This window comes from Pristiophorus japonicus, chromosome 17, assembly GCF_044704955.1.
Source record: "Pristiophorus japonicus isolate sPriJap1 chromosome 17, sPriJap1.hap1, whole genome shotgun sequence".
Classification (NCBI taxonomy): Eukaryota; Metazoa; Chordata; class Chondrichthyes; family Pristiophoridae; genus Pristiophorus; species Pristiophorus japonicus.
This window is the reverse complement of record NC_091993.1, coordinates 114,502,272-114,525,133: the sequence shown is the minus strand read 5'-3', so window position 1 is coordinate 114,525,133 and position 22,862 is coordinate 114,502,272. Positions and strand designations below refer to the sequence as shown.

General features: G+C 44.7%; 1 protein-coding gene across 3 annotated transcripts in view; it reads left to right on the top strand.

The window, feature by feature from the left end:
- LOC139227951 (plasma membrane calcium-transporting ATPase 1-like) overlaps positions 1-22,862 on the top strand; it is a 262,677-nt gene that overhangs the window by 204,963 nt on the left and 34,852 nt on the right. For all 3 annotated transcript variants that reach the window (XM_070859112.1, XM_070859111.1, XM_070859113.1), the window contains 2 exons: positions 5,454-5,633; positions 15,562-15,649. In XM_070859112.1, coding sequence (XP_070715213.1) covers positions 5,454-5,633; positions 15,562-15,649 — 268 coding nt within the window. The remainder of the gene's footprint in view (positions 1-5,453; positions 5,634-15,561; positions 15,650-22,862) is intronic.

Below are 22,862 nucleotides of genomic sequence, written 5' to 3'. Positions count from 1 at the left end.
GTCCCTCAGAAATTTTTCCAATAATTTTCCCACCACCATGGTTAGGCTGACTGGCCTGTAATTCCTTGGTCTTATCCCTTTCTCCGTTTTTGAACAATGGTGCAACGTTAGCAGTCCTCTGGTACCATACCTGTAACCAGTGAGGATTGGAAAATGCTGGTCAGGGCCTCTGCTATTTCTTCTTCTCAACAGCCTGCAATACATTTCATCCAGGCCTGGGGATTTATCCACTTTCAAAGATGCTAAAGAATGTCTGACATTGATTTACCTTCAAGTCGCTGTTTCCAGTCCACTTTGGCTAAATCACATCACCACTTAGTAAAATTGGCGCTTCCCCAATTGAGAACTTTTATTCCTAGTCTATCTTTGTCTTTTCCTATAACTACCCTAAATCTAACTGAATTATGATCATTAGCACCAAAATGATACCCGTTCCACATGCCCAGCTTAATTCCCTAAAACTAAGTCCAGAATCGCCCCTCCCTTGTTGGGCTTGCTGTGTACTGGCTTAAAAAAAGTTCTCCTGAATGCATTTTAGGAATTCTGCACCCTCTATACCCTTCACACTAATTCTATTCCAGTTAATCGTGTAGTTGAGAACCCCTACTATTACTGTCCCGTAGCTTTTGCACTTCTCAAAAATTTGCCTACATACTTGCTTTTCCCTCTCCCTCTGACTGTTTTGGGGTCTATAGTACACCTCCAGCAGTATGATGGCCCTTTTTTTTCACCTCCAGTTCAACCCATATGGCCTCATTTGATGATCCCTCCTCGCAGTTGTAATTGTTTCTTTAATCAATACTGCGACTGCCCCTCTTTTTTTTTTTAATCTCCCTCTGCCCCATCTGAAAACCCAGTAACCAGGACTGTTGAGCTGCCATAGAACCTCGTTCTCCTGCCACATTAAGTAGCGAGTCTGTGTGTGAAACCTGTAAACATGAGTCCCCATCAGCTCACCACGTTGCAATAAAATTTGTTTGTACTGAAATTCTATTTGGCTGCTCCCCAGGGATGCTGCATTGTTCCTGATGTAGCCTTTTCTATCCAACCATGAAAACGGTGTCCTCTTGAGCAAATTTGCACACAAGTATTTTCTTTTCCTTCTCCGTTAACTGCACAGCTTTTATATTAAAAAAATTACAGATCTCTCAAAATTTCGATTAAATGTACCATAGTTATTGATGCATGACTTCAAGCCGTCACCCGCTGGATGATTACTTCTGCATTGCTCACTCAACCATTGAATGTTTAAATGAATACCCAGACCGAGACGGTCAAAACTTGCACCATGGCGCGTAGCCTCGTGGTGTGTGTGGGGGGGGGGGGAAGGGGGGGAAGGAGGGTCAACTCAGCATTTTAAATGCAGAATTTCCAGCTTGCTTTGCATCGCTGGTAACGAGGAAAATATGTGTTTACGAGTCGTTTGGTGAAGGGAGGAGAAGGAGGTGGAACCAAAGTGGTAATTCTGTAATCCCACACTTCCAGTAGGGAGCTGCGCTCCAGAGAATGTGGGCTTCCTGCAGTGAGTGTGGGTCATGGAGCTGCCCTTGCAATTTCTGTCTTGGTTTGAGTTAGTAATTTTCTCTTGTTTTGAACTGGTCTTGAGCTGCGGAGTTTGAAAGCTCAAATTAGAAAAAAAAATCTCCCAATGACAGTACACTAAATAATAGCTTGCCAGCCACTGTTGCTGTGGTAAATCATAAGCTGCTCAGTCTCGATTAAATTTAGAAGGCACAGACTTGGAAGAACAGACACAGATTTCTTTAATTAGGCTGCAAAGTATATGGTGTCAACAACAAATGGCAGAACGCAGTCTGTAAATTTAAAGGGTGCAACAGTTCAAAGAATTCTGTGATCTCTTCTGCTCGTCTTCTGCATCTATATTTTTGTGCTGCAAGGCTGTCGACGCCTTAAGCAGAAGCTTTCTAATGGCTTAATTTTATGGTTGATGTCTAATTTTGCTGATTACTGTAGTTCAGTGTGTAATATCTGTAGGCTTATTGCTTACTGGTTTTGTCACACAACCAACCAATAACATTCAACCCCAAAACAACTTCCCTGCAATGCAGCTGCCATAACTGTTTCTGTAACCCTTATCTTTATCAAAGTTAGTGCATTATAACACTTTATTATTTACAATTAAATAGCGCTGAAATCATTACGATCACGTATATTTTCTTAATTGTGGACTGTTGTAGATCATCGGCCTCTCTCCCTCTCTCAGGCTGGCTCCGTATACCCATCCGATGTTGTGCTTGACTCCGAGCCTGCCAGACCTGCTTCCTGTTTGCTAATGGGCCAACTTTAGCAGAGCTTGCCTGCTTCCCAGCCAACACCCCCACAGAATGCAAGCAATGCCAAGCGATTCATCAATCATTACATAAATTCACAGAACCTGCTGCGAGAGGGGGGGGGGGGGGCGGGGGGGGAGGGATGGTCCTTTCTCACTTTATGCATTTTGTCTTTTAATTGAGGTGGGTCCAAACAGTCATTTTGGGATGCAGAATTTTTTTTAAAAAACGTAATGTCCTTCAGGTTGGAAGACCCGACAACATATTGGAATGCTGTAATCTTGGATTGATTTTCCGATGGAGACTTGAGAGTGGATCAGTCTGTCTCAGCATCTAGCACACCTGGGTGGTTGTGTATTGTGGCCATTTGTTGTTGGCCTTGATGCCACTGGCATGAAATGAGTCACCATGAAAATCATTGGTTCAAGTCTAAAGGAAATCTTTTCAGCAACTCGTCAAGTCTGGTTGTCATTGCTATTTTGCTACTTCGAACATTACCGGTTTGAAATTACTTTAACTTGGGCTCCAGTCCAGTGGGTAACTGTTCGACACCTAACATAGAAATTTACAGCGCAGAAAGAGGCCATTTCGGCCCATTGTGTCCGCGCCGGCCAACTAAGAGCCACACTGCCCTTGGTCAGCAGCCCTGAAGGATGGGTGCCCCCTCCAGTACAAGGTAAAGTTGCCTGTCTAACCAGTTGTACTTTTGATCCACACATTCTTTACTGATAACTTTTAATCCTGCAAGATGCACCATTGGTCACCATATTTTTCAAACTTTGCAGTTGTTCATAAATGAAGCATTTCCTTTTCCTGCTGTTTCTCTTCCTCATTAACTGTTCTAGTCTCCATATTATATAAAGGTTCTAGAGGCGCTGGAGAAAGTGCAAAAAAGATTTACTAGAATGATACCAGAAATGAGGTTATAACCCATCAGGAAAGATTGGATATGCTGGGGCTCTTTTCTCAGAAGACTAAGGTGTGATCTTATACAGGTCTTTTAAGATTATGAAAGAGTTTGATGGGGTAGACCTATAGATGTTTCCACTTGCGGGGAAACCAGAACGAGTGGCCATAAATATAAGATAGTCCAATTAGAATTCGGACGAAACTTCTTTACTCAGAGAATGGCTAGAATGTGGAGCTCACTACGACAAGGAGTAGTTGAGACAAATAGCATAGATAACATTTAAGGGGAAAACTAGATAAAGAGAAGGAGACAGGAATAGAAGGATATGTTGATGGGGTTCGATGGCAACGGGTAGGAGGAGGCTTGTGTGGAGCATAAGCACCGGCACAGACCCATTGGGCTGAATGGCCTGTTTCTGTGCTATAACTATTATGCAAGTAACAAGTCAGTCATGTCTCCTCTGTTAATGCTTCCACTCTGTGGGTGGGTGGATGTGTGAAAGCAGTTGCTGGTGTTGATCAGTTCACATTGTTCATCTTCCTTCCCCCCCCCCCCCCCCCCCCCCCCACCCCACACACATCTTGCCACTGGCACATTGGTTAACCTATACAGCACAGTACTGAGCTGTGTATAGAAAAACATTTGGGCTTGAGCAAAATCCTTTAACTAGAATGCTGTGAGGAATCCTGAGAAAAATATATATTGTCCAAACTGATGAAATGATGCAGCTTTGGGTTTTGCAAACCCTCCATTTTGAGATGGTAGGTTTCTTCAGAAGTATTGATTGGAATTGAGAACAAGGAGAATTATGTACCCATGGAATTGATTTCTTAATATTTAACAATGCAATCCAATTTAAATAACGTATAACACCAAGTACCTGATATCTTGTATCCATCTGTTCTTAATTTAAATTCTTAAGTCACATGCTGAACAACTTGTTCACAATGTCTAGAGATGCTTATTATCTATAAATAAACAAGTCCTTTTCTGAAGAGCCACAAACAGTTCAGCTGATTCCATTTCTTTGGTGAAAATAATTACACCTCTACCAGCTAATTTTATTGCCTGTGTTGAAAGGCATTTATTATTCCATGTCAGTTCACGTTGCTGTGTTTATTCACTTAACCCATTCGCTGTTGCCAACTGTACATGCTGATGGATCTAAGCATGAATCGTGAAATCTATTGCCCATGCTGATTTCCTTCTATTCCCTGCCCCCACACACTATCTTCTCTGATTCTTTGGGGTAAGCTGAGCATTTGACTCACTTTGCATCACTGGAACCACTGGACAGTAAACATATCAAATGTGCAAGTTTTCACAGAATCAGAAATTGATGGCACAGAAAGGAGGCCAGCCGAAAAAGCACGATCCAACCGAATCCTACTTTCCAGCTCTTGGTCCCCATAGCCATGTCGATTACAGCACTCCACGTACTGTGATGAAGGTTTCTGCCTTTAGCACCCTTTCAGGCAGTGAGTTGCAGACCCCCACCACACTCTGGGTGCAAAAAGTTCTCCTCAACTTCGCTCTACTCATCATTGATACTCAACAGTTGCGATTTCTCAAAGCTTTAATTGTGTTTCTTTTTCACTTTTGGGATGGGATGTAGCTAGTGTTATTCTTTGACTCATTACCTGGAAGAAATGCCAATTAAAACAGTTGGCCATTTAGTTTATTCACCTGAGTACACACCTGTATTTGGAGTGGAACAAAATACTTCAGTGCCTCAAAGCGTTTGTTTTTTGAAGCACTGCTTTTGTTCAGCTTTCGTTAGCTGACATACTGTAAAATGAAGTGTTCACAAAATAGATGCATTCATTGGGTCTATGATAAATGCATCATTGATCTGTGTTAAGGAGGTTAAGGCATGTTGGCAGAGGCTGTAGTGCTAAGTGCTCTGGCAGGCAGGCAAGGCGGGGGGGGGAAATGATTCTGCTGCATTTTGTAAGTTACTATTTCAGTTTCTTTGAGAGAAAAAATCTAATTTTGAGATTCAGTAAGATAGCCAAGTGATCAATGTTCAAAAAAAATTCCAACTCTTAGAAATTGGTGGTTGTTGTAGAGCTGCAAGTATGAGTTGATGAAAAAGTTTGACGAAACATGAGGAAATAAATTGATGTTTTAAAAAGTTCTGTGAATTACTGCTTTTACTTTTTTTTTTAAGGATTATGCACTGCTCTGAGTTAATGATTGCAGTAAACCCATCTCAATTTATTCACTGTGAAATTGGCTCACTGCCATTGCAGGTTCCAGATGCCATAATAAAGTGTCAGCGGGCTGGTATAACGGTGCGAATGGTGACTGGAGACAATATTAACACTGCGCGTGCCATCGCCACAAAATGCGGCATCCTCCATCCAGGCGAAGAGTTCCTGTGTCTAGAAGGAAAAGAGTTCAACCGGCTTATCCGCAACGAGAAAGGAGAGGTACGGTGCATACCAAATATCGGGTAGCAGAATAACGCGCAGCGGCGAGAAGTTGCAGTGCAATAACATCATTCCCAAGGTGACAAAAGTACAAAATAAAGCTGAAGGAATTGGCCAAGCACTCAGTTACTGCCTTGAGCTCACGCCAAAATTAAGGGAAAAAAATGTAAAAACTAAACTTTTTTTTCTTCTTCCATTCCTCCTCTTCTAAATATCCAGAAGAACAGCTGAGCATCCTGCTGTCGGTACTCTGCTAATATCATATTGGAACTGGCGAGTAGGAGGTGTACAATAGCTCCCTGTCAGTTTTTTTTTAGGTTTCCTCTACCTCCAATGAGGAAGTGCCTCACGTCCAGCGTCCCCTCTAAATTTTTGCTTTTGTGTGGGATCCCATCAGATTTGTTGCAGCCTCGTGTGTGCGTGGGGGGTGAGCAGCCTGCACAGGTCCTCGTGATTGATGTGCGTCCCTTGGGGGAAACCTTGCTCGCATCTACTCAGCGCCTCAACCGAGCTAAACTTGGAAACTTGCTCACAGTAAATTTGAGGCCTGGACTGCATTCTAAAACTAACACCATTTTAATTTATCAACGGTGTCCAATTTTAAATTCCCAGTGATCTGATCGAACCGCCTCCGATTCTTATCCTGTGAAATAATAGAGACTGCACCTTGCGGGCTTTTGTGATGTAAATACTTTGCATGATTCACAGAAGGATATTGCAAGGTTATTGTTTGTACGGGTCGTTCTGTGTTGTAAATATTATGAAGCTATATTACTGGCAAAACAATGGAATGGTTTACGGCATCTTTTCAAGTGTGCAGTAGGTGGCAATTATACCAATCACTGCTTTTACAACAAACTCATTTTCGGGGGGTGGGGGGGTGAGAGAAATTTGTTTGTCCTCCCTTGTGCAATATTTTCTCCATTTAAACAAATTTGGAAATAATTACCAATTTCATAATGTATGGAGGCTGGCACCCATATGATAGCTTTAGTGATCAAATCCAATAACTTTCTCCATAGTATTCTTGAGTGCTGTTTTTTTTTAAATAAAAAAAGAAATTGCATTCAGAATACTGCCTTATCTATCTCATTGTTTCAGCCAGTCTATGTCAGCAAATCCTAGCAATATGAATAAGCACCCATTCTGTCTTTGGTATTGATTTGAGGAAGGAGAATATTCTTTCCGTTCAAAGGGGGATCTTTAACCTCCACCAGGAAAGGCCAACGAAGCCTCAGTCTAAAGTATTCATAGGATACTAACTCTGACAACCTGAGCACTGCAGCGCATTGCAATACCAGCCTTGTCCTGGAGCAGGCTTTGACATGTATTCCACTGTCATTGTAACCCATGTATAAACTGACCTGAGTTGTACACCATGAGAACACTGACCACTAGGTGGTGAACTTGTGGGAGACACTCCTAACCTGGACTTTCAGGTATAAAAGGGGAAGCTCCACCCACCTACTTCACTTCAGTGCTGGCTAACAAAGGTTACTGGTCAGAGTGACCTTCTCTCAAGTATGGGCCTCGTGTGCATTTATGCTGTATAGTAAGGACATAACATTGGTGACGAGAAACTGGGATTTAAACCACGCGAGCATGGCCACTAGCAGCACAGACGAGAGGTACTGTGTTGGTGATGATTGGGACGATTTTATTGAGAGACTACAGCAAAGTTTCGTCACTAAGGAATGGCTGGGACAGGATTCGGCCGACAAACACAGGGCTCATCTGACGGTTTGTGGATCCAGGACGTACTCCCTGATGAAGGATCTTCTAGCGCCAGAAAAGCCGGCGGACAAGACTTTTAAAGAGCTCAGTAAGTTGATCGGGGAACACCTTAAACCGGCGAGCAGCATGCACATGGCGAGACACCGGTTTTACACGCACCGGCGGCGAGAAGGGCAAAGCGTTCCAGACTTCGTGGCAGACCTCCGGCGACTGGCGAGCCTATGTAAGTTCCCAGATGCATGCAGAGCGGAGATTGTGCGAGACTCTTTTTTATTGAGGGCATCGGGCACGCTGGGGTTTTCAGGAAACTGATTGAGACCAAATACTTGACCCTGGAAATGGCGGCTTTGATGGCCCAGACATTTATCTCCGGGGAGGAAGAGACCAGAATGATGTTTGACAAAAATCTTGGCTTAAATGCAGCAAATGGACAGGGAGTCAACATTGTTAATGCGGCACACAGGGGAAATCGGACAGGCCCGAGCATGTAGTCGAACCCAGAGGGGGAATTCAACAGAGACAATGGCTAGCTGAATGGCGATTCATGCCATCGCAAGGGAAAATGGGGCCATCAACATCTGTTAATGGTGCGCTTAAGGATAGTTACAGAGACAGTCAGACGATCGACTCTTAATGGATGTTTTGTTTCCAACAATTGCTCATGTTGGAGGTGTGGAGGCAAACACACGGCCAGAGCTTGCAGGTATCAACAATATATCTGCAGAAACTGCAATGTCAGCGGTCGCTTGGCGCGTATGTGCAGGAAGCCTACAGCCAGGTTGATGTACGAGGAGGACGGGCCCGATGTAAGCCCTATGAGGCCAAATGGACACTGGGGGAAATAGCTGGCAGCTGAAGTTCAGCGAGTTCATACACCAGGACGCCACCGATAATGATGAATGTGCTCCTCAATGGCATCCCAGTATCAATGGAGCTAGACACGGGGGGCCAGCCAGTACCTGATGAGTATCACAGTTCGACAAGTTGTGGGCGTCCAAGGCCAGGAGGCCAAAATTATTGCCAATTGATGCACAGCTACGGACATATACAAAGGAGATCATTCCGGTGCGAGGCAGCGCCACGGTAGTCGTGACCCACAAAGATTCGGAGAACAGGTTGCCACTCTGGATTGTCCCGGGGGACGGTCCTGCACTACTGGGGAGGAGTTGGCTGGCTGTCATGAACTGGAAATGTGGCGATGTCAATGCAATTTCTTCAGTGGAGCGAGTATCGTGCTCACAGGTCCTGGACAAATTTGACTCATTATTTCAACCCGACATTGGCACCTTCATGGGGACCAAGCTAGTGATTCACATAAACCCGGACGCCAGGCCAGTACACCACAAGGCCAGAGCGGTGCCGTACGTGATGTGGGAAAAGATAGAAGGCGAATTGGACCGCCTGCTGAGGAAAGGCATCAACTTGGCAGTCGAATTCAGTGACTGGGCGAGCCCGATCGTACCGGTGCTCAAGGCGGATGGGTCGGTCAGGTTATGTGGTGATTACAAGGCCACCATCAATCGGGTGTCACTCCAAAACCAGTACCCGCTACCAAGAACAGAGGACCTCTTTGCGACGCTATCCGGTGGCAAACTTTTTTCAAAATTGGACCTGACCTCAGCTTACATGACCCAGGAGCTGGCGAGTGAGTCGAAGAAGCTGACCACCATCACGACACACAAGGGGTTGTTTGAGTACAACAGATGTCTGTTTGGGATTCGCTCGGCCGCCACGATCTTTCAACAAAATATGGAAAGCCTCCAAGTCGATTCCAAGGACGGTTGTTCTTCAAGACGACATCCTCCTCATCGGGTTGCAATACTGAAGAACACCTCCACAACCTGGAGGAGGTGCTATGCAGACTGGACCGGGTAGGGCTGCAACTGAAAAAGACGAAGTGCGTCTTCCTAGCTCCAGAGATAGAATTCCTGGGGATGAGGGTAGCAGCAGACGGGATCAGACCTACTGCGTCCAAAACTGAAGCGATCCAGAGAGCACCCAGACCCCGTAACACGACGGAGCTGCGTTCGTTCCTGGGGCTCCTGAACTATTTTGGTAACTTTCTTCCCAAATTGAGCACGCTGTTAGAGCCGCTACACGTGCTCCTACGCAAAGGTCGTGACTGGGTCTGGGGGGACAGCCAGGAAAGGGCTTTTGATAGAGCACGCAATTTGTTATGCTCCAACAATCTGTACGCCAAATGACCCATGTAAGAAACTTGTTTTAACGTTAAAAGATCTTTGTGTTCGCAGGTGCAACACGTGTGCCCAGCTGGGCAATGCGCCCAGGGAAGCAGCCCATTGCCACTGGTCCTGGCCCGCCAAGCCATGGTCACGCATCCATGTGGACTACGCTGGTCCTTTCATGGGAAAAATGTTTTTGGTTGTAGTAGACGCCTACTCCAAATGGATCGAGTGTGACATTCTTAATTCAAGCACATCTTCTGCCACGGTAGAAAGTCTACGGGCAATGTTCGCCGCCCACGTATCTACCGGACGTCTTGGTCAACGACAATGGCCCGTGCTTTACAAGCATTGAATTCCAGGACTTCATAGCTGGAAATGGTATCAACCATGTCAGAACGGCATCGTTCAAGCCGGCCTCAAACGGCCAGGCGGGAACGAGCAGTGCAGATAATCAAACAGGGGATGCTCAGAATCCAAGGGGCTTCCCTACAAAACCGCTTGCCACGCCTCCTGTTGGCCAATAGGTCCCGACCACACTCGCTCACAGGGGTTCCACCCGCAGAGCTGCTAATGAAAAGGACGCTCAAAACCAGGTTATCCCTTATACACCCACCATGAAAAATTGTTGAGAGCAGGCGCCGATCATAATGTGACTACCATGACGGGAATGCGAGGGCGCGATGTATTGATGTCAATGACCCTGTCTTTGTCATCAACTACGCTGCAGGGCCCAAATGGCTTGCAGGCACTGTGATTGCCAAAGAGGGGAATAGGATTCTGGTAGTTAAACTTACCAATGGACAAATCTGCCGCAAACACGTGGATCAAACAAAAAGGAGTTTCAGCAACCCCATAGAAGAAGCAGAGAAAGAACACGATGTAGAGTTCACTCCACCACAGGTGACCGAACACCAGAACCAAGTGGAGGAGAGCACCGTCACTGTGGGCAGTCCGGACAGGCCTGAGGCACCGCAAACAGCAGACACTCAGACCAGCGCCCAACAACCGGAGTCCCAACTCGGGCGCTCCACAAGGGAGCATAAACCATCAGAGACTTAACCTGTGATCCCAATAAGACTTTGTGGGGGAGGTGATGTCATGTATTCCACTGTCATTGTAACCCATGTATAAACTGACCCAAGTTGTACACAGTGAGAACACTGACCACAAGAGGTGAACTTGTGGGAGACACTCCTAACCTGGACTTTCAGGTATAAAAGGGGAAGCTCCACCCACCTTCATCACTTCAGTGCTGGTTAATAAAGGTTACTGGTCACAGTGACCTTCTCAAGTATGGGCCTCATGTGCATTTATACTGTATAGTAAGGATATATCAGGCTTGAACGCTCAACCATCTGAATCTCCCACACACATGCTACCAGCTAATATTAGTCAGGAAAATTATGGTCTGTGTAGAATCACCGATCAATTTTCAGCTTGTGTGGCAGCAGATGCCATGGGTGATGGTGGCTTGTCTGTGCTTTAAGCCTTTTGTTGTCCTACCACTGCTTCTGCAGCTGCTGAGAGTCACTGATATTCTAAAGTTGGAGCAATTGAGGCGTGTCTTCTGATAACTACGAGCATTCGTCTTTTCAGTCAGTCCAGTACTGGAATTTCACTGGAAGAGAAGTTGTCTCAACAGGAAGGATGGGAATTCATGTGCTAGCAAAACAACTCTTGCAAAATACCACCATTTTAAAAGTCAAATTCTGGTAGCCTTGTATCACTTGCACCTAACAAACTAATTATCTGGTCAAGTATTATTGAACGTTGCACTGTTGCTGATGAGCTGCACTTCTTGCTTGTGCTTCAGTACATGTATGGAGCCCTCCTTTCCCCAATTTCACAATAGTGCAGTGAAAACCTGAATTCAGCTTGCATTCTATTCATTATGCATCTTCACCCCTTGACCTGTGGCAGATCCCAATTGTCTGGCAGGAGAGAGCATGAGACCGTGATTTCACATGCAAGAATTGGACCAACTGTTGCCGGTTCTCAAACCTGTGACATTCCAACCCTTCAGTGACCCCCCCCCCCCCACTCCCCGTCTTAATTACAGTTCATTGGATCTGCCCTTTATAGATGAAAAGCCTCGAGTATTGTCCTTCAACAAGCAGCTCCAGCACCTTAACCACTGCTGGGACAGGGACCATTGTCTGGATTGCACTCGGTCCCAAAAGCCACAGTGGAGACTTTTACCATCATGGGCAATCCCTTGGAATCGAGGAAGATTTGCTTCCACTCCAAAAAAAAAAAAAAAAATAAGTTCTTCGGTGTCTGAACAGTCCAATACGAGAACCACCGTTCCTGTCACAGGTGGGACAGATAGTGTTTGAGGGAAGGGGTGGGTGGGACTGGTTTGCCGCATGCTCTTTCCGCTGCCTTGCGCTTGGTTTCTGCATGCTCTCGGCGATGAGACTCGAGACTGTACATGAGCTCAGCGCCCTCCCGGATGCACTTCCTCCACTTGGGGCGGTCTTTGGCCAGTGACTCCCAGGTGTCAGTGGGGATGTCGCACTTTATCAAGGAGGCACAGTTGGCACATGAGCTGTGAACTGAGTGTGCACTACGCTAGTTTAAAAAATATACCCATTCGTATTAGTGCATTGAAAGGTACATTATATCCTCCAGATATTTTGTGCTTGGCAATGACAGATAGGATTCTTGCCCAGGGGTGCGTGACGACCTGTCAGTCTCTCTCTAGCTGACATGTACTAGTTGAAATGATTTCTGTGCTGGTGTGTTATCAATCATTTACTCTGCTCAGTCTGAAGAGTAATCAGCGGTGAACTCTGTACATAAGCAGTTCATCAGTTTCACATTGAGCTTGTACAATTATAGGGGCCAGTGCTGACCGAACAAACACCGACCCTGCTGCAGAGCAAAACTTCCATTTTAAAATGGCTTTGCCACATATTAGTAATAGCACTTTAGTATGTGCACGCTCTGATGGTAACAATTATGTTGGAAGGCGAATGATGCGTCAAATATGGTTACTAGACGTGTAGCTTAGAGTTTCTGGGCACTGTCTGATTTTTGAGGTGGTACCCGGAGGCCACTGGAAATGGAATGGAGATATGTGAAGCTGAGGCCCATAATGCTGGATCTTCTCCCACTTTAGCGCGCACCTCATTTTCCATCAGCAATTCTGATGGCTGGTGAAAGCACCTGCCCATTTTGGGCAAGTGCATGCAAATGAGGCAGTAAAGATATATGATGGCCACAAATCCCATTTTTCTGCTATTTATGAACATGGGAACAGGAGTGGCCAATCTTGAGTCTATTTCACTGTTCAATGTGGTGATTGATGGCTGATCTGTACATCTTTACCCACCTTTGATCCATTACCTTTGATGCCCTTACTTAACAAAAATCTGCCCATTCATATTCACGCCAGAATAAAATGTGTGCCCAGGGTTTGAGTGCTACAGACTAACTGGAAGAGAAATTAAATATCTAGATTGGCTTGTTAAAAGATTATTGTTTGTTTTTATTTTTTCAGTTGCTATAATTGCTTTGTAATCTGACAGTGCCATTTACCAAGGAACTGCCGTTCTCTTTCTCTTTCCCTCCCTCCCCCCCCAGCCTTTGCCCTTCAATCCCAGTTCAAAAAAGGAACAATGTCTTTCCCTTTGGGAATTCCCCTTTATCATTGCTTCTTAGAAGATCATGAGCAATAAAGAGATGCCAAGCTGGTGAGGCTGCACTGCAGGAACATGACACCAAAGCATATTGACGTGGGCATTCCTTGACTGAGGAGCAGTGCATACTCTCCAAAAAAAAAAGCCATCACTTAGTTTGGGTCTTGCCATAAGATATTCCCTCAGCTACAATGGTCTTCAGTGACTTGTATTTCAGGGTGGGCCTGTAAGCCCAATATCTAGCTACATGTAACCCAGTAATGCCCCATTGTGATCCAAACTGAATAATGCCTTTCACATGTGCTCCCCTCTCATTTTTTTGAAGACAACACTTAGTAAGATGAGACCAGGTATAAATTGTTATGGTGCTTTATTTCACAGCAAGTGAATATATAAAACAACAATTATTATCTTGCTTTGTTCAATCGGTACAATGTGTAATAGAATAGATAATAAAAAATAATAATCACACTGCCTCTGGGGACTCTTGCAATATTAGCTGGGGGCCTGTCACAATACACTCCTGCTAAAGTGACTTTAATCATTGTCGTGTGTTGCACACTGTATAACTTTGCCTTCCAAAGTGGCCTCATCTTGGAGGCCCTAGAGAGTGAAGCCTTCCACAGACAGCAATAAGACCAGGCTGAAGAGCCTGAGGACCATTGATGACTACAATCCATTTCATGCCAAACTGTTACAGGAGATCTTCTCTTGACTACCCTATCTTGCACCGTTAACATTCCTGTCCTGGGACCAATATGCCTTACCACTGCATTAAGATTCCTGTCCTAGGACCAATAGACCAACATCTACAGGTCCTTCTCTGTTTACATCACCTCACTGAGCACTCATTGGTGCTGCCTGGTCAAAGCAACTTCCAAGCCTTACCAAGAAAAGTGTCGGCACATACAACATAGTCAATGCAACTGTAATTTTTTAATGAAAACTCACGTAATGCATGTGTGGCTAATGTTTCTTCCCACCTTGCTTCCTCTTGGCGCCAGAGTGTGATGTGTGAACTCTTAAATATAGCCTTGTGTTTCTCCAAGGTGCCACCTGAGTGGCTGGAGTGCATGGTTGTTTGCTACATTCCAAATGGAGCCTCTTGGGATTGAGGTGACCCTCAGTGCATGGTAGTTAGGTCCTTAGGTGGTTAGACTGCAGGCAGTATCTCGTGCTGCCGCCTAGGCAGCCTGGTCCTTCATTCTTTTGAGCCCACCTGCAAGTATTGGAGGAGGTGGGATGGAGAATCCGCATGTACAACCATCATGAGACACAGCATCGTCCTGCATTCCCATTCCTCCCATGCATTGTAGTGCTGTGACACCATTCAGCATAATACTGCACATGTTGGCATGGTTTGAGAAACAGGAACAGTGAGCTCTGAATCCCCCAACTCTTCAGCCAAGGAATGACCTATCCTGTCTCTCCTGGCAGCAATGTCTGTCTTCCCACTTGCTCATTTGTGCTCTGTTCGTCACCCAGTGTGCTCCTCTCTGGGTCAATCTTTCACCTGGGTTAGATGTCTCTTGATGGTTGAGATGGAATGACACGTGCTTTGATTGTTCCACTGGTGCCTGGCTTTCATCTGGAGGAAGAAGCATATCTCACGCTCAATAGGAGTTGCGTGAGTGTTTCAAATTGTGCAGCAATGAGTTGATTCCTATTTTCCACTCAAATTGGCGAGCTCAGTCTGGTGTTCCTGACATCTGGAGCTTGCCTATACTCAAATTAAGATAACCTTAGAAACTGCAGCAGAAGTCAGCCTGAACGCATATCTCAATTGTTTTTCCTGACCTTCCAATTGTTGGGTATCTTGATCTGTTGTCTTGATGACCAGCACCTTGATGTATTTATGCTGCAAGTTGATTTCAACGTTATGTCGGGAACTTTTTCTTCTCTACTTTGACATTTATTGCAGCAATACAGAAGCATGTGTGATTGCCAAGCATAGCTGTGGTTTCTATACTTGAAATGTAGTTTAACTTCCACTTAGAGCCCTTTGCCTGTTCTTTGGTTTGACACAAACTTTGAGCTTTTGTGTGTGTGTAACTTCCTCATTGTATCAAGTCATGACCGTGTTAATTTCTTTCAAAAAATAGCAGATATCCTTCCAGAACAATCCCTGTGCGTCCTGTGTTTCTCCGAGGTGGGAGAAAGTCTGTTATGGTGTTGAATTCTTAAATGAAACAGCATGTTTCTAATAAGTAATCAACATTTTGGTTCATGAACCCTACTTTTTGGGTGCATGGGAATAATACTCAATGTACTTTTACATACAAAGAGAAAATGTTGAATGGTAATTTCTGGTTTTAATCATTAGTGTTGTATCAAAGATTTCATTTTAAAATCTTTTTTATTTCGAAGGTGGAGCAAGATCGTCTCGACAAGGTGTGGCCGAATCTCCGTGTGCTCGCACGATCATCCCCAACAGATAAACACACGCTAGTGAAAGGTACTCCTCTTAACATCACTGCATTGTTTCCCGCTGAAATAGACATGTCCCATCAAACTGGATGTGCATTCTCAAGGTTACAGCCTGCAAATGTTTTCTATTTTTGATTGAAGTTATGTGGGGGGTGTAAACGATAACTTTAGGCTGTTTTCAGTCTCTCTCCATGTTGCTGGTCAGAAATGGGTGATATTAAGGGGGAGGAACTGAACAGTGATATATATTTATATTATTTTTTGTACTGTCCTATAAGGGATGTTGTCAGTAAGTATTACAAAACACAACTCTCAGCAATTGAAAAGAGTTTAAACCAGAAATACGATACAGCAATCTGTACAAAACAAAGCACAAATAAACTCAAAACAATTTTAAAAACTAGAGCCTGTGCTGTTGAAACTTGTGGATTTGATTTCAATCCAGAAGTGAAAATTGTGAAGCTGTCTTCCTAATTTAGTTGATCTAATTTGGTTCATACTCGTTTTAAAAAAGGCTTTCTGTTCACAGAATGCAACTATTGAGCAGCTGTGAACCTAAAATAAACAAGTCAAGTTAGTGTATCTTGTTCTGATGTATTTGAGCTTCTGCCCATCAATGCTTTAAAAAATCTAAACAGCTGATCAGCAGAGTACCATCTCATTGGAAAGTAGCAGGAAGTAAGTTGGTCTTTTCTGTATCACATATTTCCCACCCGAGCCCATTTAAAAATGATTGTGTGATAACTAATATTCCTCATCTTGCAGGAGGAAGCCTCGCGTTTAATCTTTTCTCCGCAGCCTATATAATACCATTTTAAATCTGAAACTCCACAAAGATCTACTCAAATCGTCATCTGCCACAGAATATGGTGGTGAGCAGCTTCAAAGAATCAGCACTGATCTTTTTGGATGTTGATCGGGAGTCATCAGCATTTTTAAAATTCAGTATTGGCTAGGTACAGTTTCTACTCTGGAGACTGCGGCTGACGTCAGCTTGAGTGCCTTTGCCAGGTTTAAGGTCTGAGCCCCAATTTTGCCCAGCACTGGGCGCTGTTTTTTTTGGCACCCAGTGACTTTTTTGGTGCTGCTCAGTTGAAAGATTCCCCAGTGTTGAGGTGCCAGCGTCTACTACCAGTACCAGAATGTTTGCCGCCATACATTCTGGTGCTGCTGTACCTGTAAAAGACGGTTGCGTGCCATTTCTGGGCATAAGGCCAACTTTCCCCGCGAACAACATAGAAAATAGGCGCAGGAGCAGACCATTCAGTCCTTCGAGCCTGCACCGCCATTCAATATGATCATGGCTGAGCATGCAACCTCAGTACCCCACCCCTGCTTTCTCTCCATAACCCCTAATCCCTTTAGCTGTAACTCCCTTTTGAATATGTCCAACGAACTGGACTCAACAACTTTCTGTGGCAGAGAATTCCACAGGTTCACAACTCTGAGTGAAAAAGTTTCTCCTCATCTCGGTCCTATATGGATTACCCCTTCTCTTTAGACTGTGAGCCTTGGTTTTGGACTTCCCCAACATCGGGAACATTCTTCCTGCATCTAACCTGTCCAGTCCTGTCAGAATTTTAAAAGTTTCTGAGATCCCCTCATTCTTGTAAATTCCAGTGAGTATAAGCCTGGCTGATCCAGTCTTTCCTCATATCAGTCCTGCCATCCCGGGAATCAGTCTGGTGAACCTTCGCTGCATTCCCTCAATAGCAAGCATGTCCTTCCTCCGATTAGGAGACCAAAACTGCACACAATACTCAAGGTGTGGTCTCACCAAGGCCCTGTACAATTGCAGTAAGACCTCCCTGCTCCTATATTCAAATCCTCTCGCTATGAAGGCCAGCATGTCATTTGCTTGCTTTATTGCCTGCTGTATCTGCATGCCTACCTTCAATGACTGAAGTACCATAACACCCAGGTCTTGTTGCACTTCCCCTTTTACTAATCTGTCACCATTCAGATAATCTGCCTTCCTGTTTTTGCCACCAAAGTGGATAATCTCACATTTATCCATATTGGGCAAATACATGGCAGATGCAGTATATTCACCTAACCTGTCCAAGTCCCCCTGCAGCCTCTTAGCATCCTCCTCGCAGCTTGCACTGCCATTCAGCTTAGTCTGCAAACTTGGAGCTATTACATTCAATTCCTTCGTCTAAATCATTAATGTACATTATAAATAGCTGGGGTCCCAGCACTGAATCCTGCGGCACCCCACTAGTCACTGCCTGCCATTCTGAAAAGGACCTGTTTATTCCCACTCTTGGCTTCCTGTCTGCCAACCAGTTCTCTATCCACGTCAATACATTACCCCCAATACCATGTGTCTTAATTTTGCACACTAATCTCTTGTGTGGGACATTGTCAAAAGCCTTTTGAAAGTCCAAATACACCACATCCACTGGTTCTCCCTTATCCACTCTACTAGTTACATCCTCAAACTCGAAGATTTGTCAAGCATGATTTCCCTTTCATAAATCCATGCTGACTTAGACTAATCCTGTCACTGCTTTCCACTATTATATCGTTAATAATTGATTCCAGCGTTTTCCCCACCACCGATGTCAGGCTAACCGTGTTTTGATCTCCCTCCTTTTTTTTTAAAAAGTGAGGTTACATTAGCTATCCAATCCATAGGAACTGAACCAGAGTCCATGGAATGTTGGAAAATGATCACCAATGCATCTACTATTTCGAGGACCGCTTAGTCTGCATCCCAGAGTAATCAGGCCCTGGGGATTTATCGGCCTTCAGTCCCTTCAATTTCCCTTACACCATTTCCTGACTAAAGGATTTTCCTCAGTTTCCCCCTTGCTAGACCCTCAGTCCCCTAGTATTTGAGAGATTATTCGTGTCTTCCTTAGTGAAGACAGAACCAAAGTATTTGTTCAATTGGTCTGCCATTTCCTTGTTTCCCATTATGAATTCACCTGCAAGGGACCTACAATTAGTCTTCACTAATCTTTTTCTCTTCAATATCTATAGAAGCTTTTGCGGTCAGTTTTTATGTTCCCTGCAAGCTTTACTCATATACTCTCTTTTTCTCCCTCCTAATTAAACCCTTAGTCCTCCTCCTGCTGAATTCTAAATGTCTCCCAGTCCTCAGGTTTGCTGCTTTTTCTGGTCAATTTATAGGCCTCTTCCTTGGATTTAGCACTTTCCCTAATTTCCCTTGTTAGCCACGGTTGAGCCACTTTCCCTTTTTTATTCTTGCGCCACACAGGAATGTACAATTGTTGTAGTTCATCCATGTGATATTTAAATGTCTGCCATTGCCTATCCTCTGTCAACCCTTTAAGTATCATTCTCCAGTCTATCCTAGCCAATTCACGCCTCATACCGTCAAAGTTTCCTTTCCTTAAGTTCAGGACCCTAGTCTCTGAATTAACTGTGTCTCTCGCCATCTTAATGAAGAATTCTACCATATTATGGTTACTCTTTCCCAAGGGGGTCCTGCATGACCAGATTGCTAATTAATCCTCTCTCATTACATAAGATCCAGTCTAGGATGGCCTGCTCTCTAGTTGGTTCCTCGACATATTGGTCTAGAAAACCATCCTTTATACATGCCAGGAAATCCTCCTCCACAGTATTGCTCCCAGTTTGGTTAGCCCAATCAATATGTCGAATAAAGTCACTCATGATAACTGCTGTACCCTTATTGCACGCTTCCCTAATTTCCTGTTTGATGCCATCCCCAACCTCCCTACTACTGTTTGGTGGTCTGTACACAACTCCTACTAACACTTTCTGCCCTTTGGTGTTTCGCAGCTCTACCCATATAGATTCCACATCATCCACGCTAATGTCCTGCCTTACTATTGTGTTAATCTCCTCTTTAACCAGTAATGCTACCCCACCTCCTTTTCCTTTCTGTCTATCCTTCCTGAATATTGAATACCCCTGGATGTTGAGTTCCCAGCCTTGTTTACCCTGGAGCCAAGTCTACGTAATCCCAATTACATCACCGGTTAACAGCTATCTCTGCGCAGTCAATTCATCCACCTTATTACGGGAATGCTCCTCGCATTGAGACTCTCGGCCTTTAGGCTTGTTTTTTTTTAACACTCTTTGTCCTTTTTAGAATTATGTTGTAATGTGGCCCTTTTTGATTTTTGCCGTTGATTTCTCTGCCCTCCGCTCTTGTCTTTCTCCTTCCTACCTTTTGCTTCTGTCCCCTTTTTATTTCCCTCTGCCTCCCTGCATAGATTCCCATCCCCCTGCCACTTTAGTTTAAACCCTCCCCAACAGCACTAGCAAACACTCCGCCTAGGACATCGGTTCCGTTCCTGCCTAGGTGCAGACCGTCCGGTTTGTACTGGTCCCATCTTCCCCCAGGAATTTGAATCCCTCCCCCTTGCACCATTTCTCAAGCCACATATTCATCTGAGCTATCCTGCAATTCCTACTCTGACTAGCACATGACACTGGTAGCAATCCTGAGATGACTACCTTTTTGAGGTCCTATTTTTAAATTTAACTCCTAGCTCCCTAAATTCAGCTTGTAGGACCTCATCCCATTTTTTACCTATATCGTTGGTACTTATATGTACCACGACAGCTGGCTGTTCAGCCTCCCCCTCCAGTATGCACTGCAGCCGCTCCGAGACATCCTTGACCCTTGCACCAGGGAGGCAACATACCATCCTAGAGTCTGGTTTGCGGCCGCAGAAACGCCTATCTATTCCCCTTACAATAGAATCTCCGATCACTATAGCTCTCCCACTCTTTTTCCTGCCCTGCTGTGTAGCAGAGCCACCCATGGTGCCATGGACTTGGCTGCTGCTGCCTTCCCCTGATGAGCCATCTCCCCCAACAGTACCCAAGATGATGTATCTGTTTTGGAGGGAGATGACAGTAGGGGACCCCTGCACTACCTGCCTTCCATTGCTCTTCCTGATAGTCACCCATTCCCTATCTGGCTGTGTAACCTTTACCTGCGGTGTGACCAACTCACTAAAAGTGCTATTCACGACGTCCTCCGCATCATGCATGCTCCAGTGAATCCATCCGCAGCTCCAGTGCTGCAATGCAGTCGGTCAGGAGCTGCAGCTGGATAATACACATGTAGTTGTCAGGGACACTGGCAGTGTCCATGATTTTCCACATTGCACAGGAGGAGCATGACATGGGTCTGGACTCTCCTGCCATGACTTAACCCTTAAATTAACCTAATTGGTAACAACGCCAAAGGTTTCTTACTGATAAGTAAAGATAAAGAAAAAAGAAAAACTACTCACCAATCGACCAGCCAATCACTCACCCACTTGGCTGTTGTGTCACACTCAATTTCTTTCTACTTTTTTGCCTTTTGAACCTGAACCTGCTCTCCCTCTGTTGAGCTGCTCCCCTGACTGCCGCCCTTTTATGGGCCTCGCTCTCCCTCTGTTGAGCTGCTCTCCTGACTGCTGCCCTTTTATTTTTCAAACCGGCGTACAGACTCCAGAAGCACCATAGGAAAAATCCATGCTGGCCCACTCCTATCCCTGGCTGAAGGGACTCCCTGTCTCTCATAAATAAACTTTAAGGGAATTTAAAAAGTGAACACGAACTATATGCAAGTATAAAAATAAATGTAAACTTACCAATAATGCTGCTCCTGTGATAACGAAGCAGATTTTTTTTTGCGCATGCTCAGTGCATTTTTTTTTTAAAATTTTGTGCATGCTCAATTAGTTGCCCATTTTGTTTTTGTTGGAGCGCATACGCTGTGCGTTTCAGACGCACACTGGAAGCCCCGCTAGACCGACTCGGCGTCAGAAGGTGCGTATGCTGTAAGAGAACGTTTTGGATTGTTATTTTCAGTGCCGAGGGGCCAAAAAAAAAACGGGCGTCCAGGTGAGTGAGCGCCATTGTTTTTAATTTGGGAAACTTGGCCCTGTCGTGAGGCTGTGGAGAGAAAACATTTAAATACGTTTCCTCTGACCAGGTAATTATTTAAAATGCATTTAGTATCATCATCATGATGGATGGGGAGTAGTCCCAAATACTACTTGCAGTTTTTTTGAAGGGAAGGTCTGGTTTTTGTATATTGGTATTTTTTAAATCCAAGATTATCTGAATATCCGAGGGGGGAAAAACCCCTCCCACTGCAGCAATGTCATTTTTTAAAATTGACTCATCAACCTTGCACACAAGGCACCTTATACCCAGCATCTGCCATTCACAAACTGCTTACTGACTGGAATTTCTGACTTCAAAGCAAGAAAAGACTGGAGGAAGATTCAATCTGCAGCATAACGTCCTCTCTCAAATCTGTTTATTAAAATGTAATTTATGAAACGCCTCTTTGCCCAAAGGAGAAGGAAAGAACCAGATATAGTCATTAATGATCATTTTAAAAATGTATCCATGCCATTTATGACAACTTAAAAACCAACAAGTTCAGTATCATTTTGCTATCTCTTATCTTGAGCTGATGACCTCATTGGGGAATATCAGCTTCGGGAAGCTGGTATTCCCCAATGCAGGATCACTGTAATTGGTTTAATTGAGTGATCACTACTGGAAATCCGAGAGGAGAGGAGAGGAGAGGAGAGGAGAGGAGAGGAGAGGAGAGGAGAGGAGAGGAGAGGAGAGGAGAGGAGAGGAGAGGAGAGATTATGAAGGCTTTGTTTTAGAACTGAGTGCAGTGGCGTTAATTTTGATGACCCGATGAGTGATTCTTGCTCCTCTCCCACCTCTCTGTTTGCAAACTTATTCCAAGAGGGCAATGCTACTTTGGACTTTCTGAAAAGAGCACATTATGCAACATATTGGGGAGCCCTGCATATAATCATCATCAAACACAGTCCCTTGGAATCGAGGAAGAGTTGCTTCCACTCCTGAAGCGAATTCTTTGGTGGCTGAACAGTCCAATACGAGAGCCACAGACTCTGTCACAGGTGGGACAGATAGTCGTTGAGGGGTGGGTGGGACTGGTTTGCTGCACGCTCTTTCCACTGCCTGCGCTTGATTTCTGCATTGAGACTCCAAGTGCTCAGCGCCTTCCCAGATGCACTTTTTCTCCACTTAGGCTGGACTTTGGCCAGGGACTCCCAGGTGTCAGTGGGGATGTTGCACTTTATCAAGGAGGCTTTCAGGGTGTCCCTGTAACGTTTCCTCTGCCCTCCTTTGGCTCGTTTGCATATAAGACCTCATGACGATAAGACTCAAAACGGTTTACAGGGAAGAGTTTAGACATAAGAATTTAGTGTAGAATAATACCTAGCGTGCTCTGCGCTGTTCAGATTTAACAG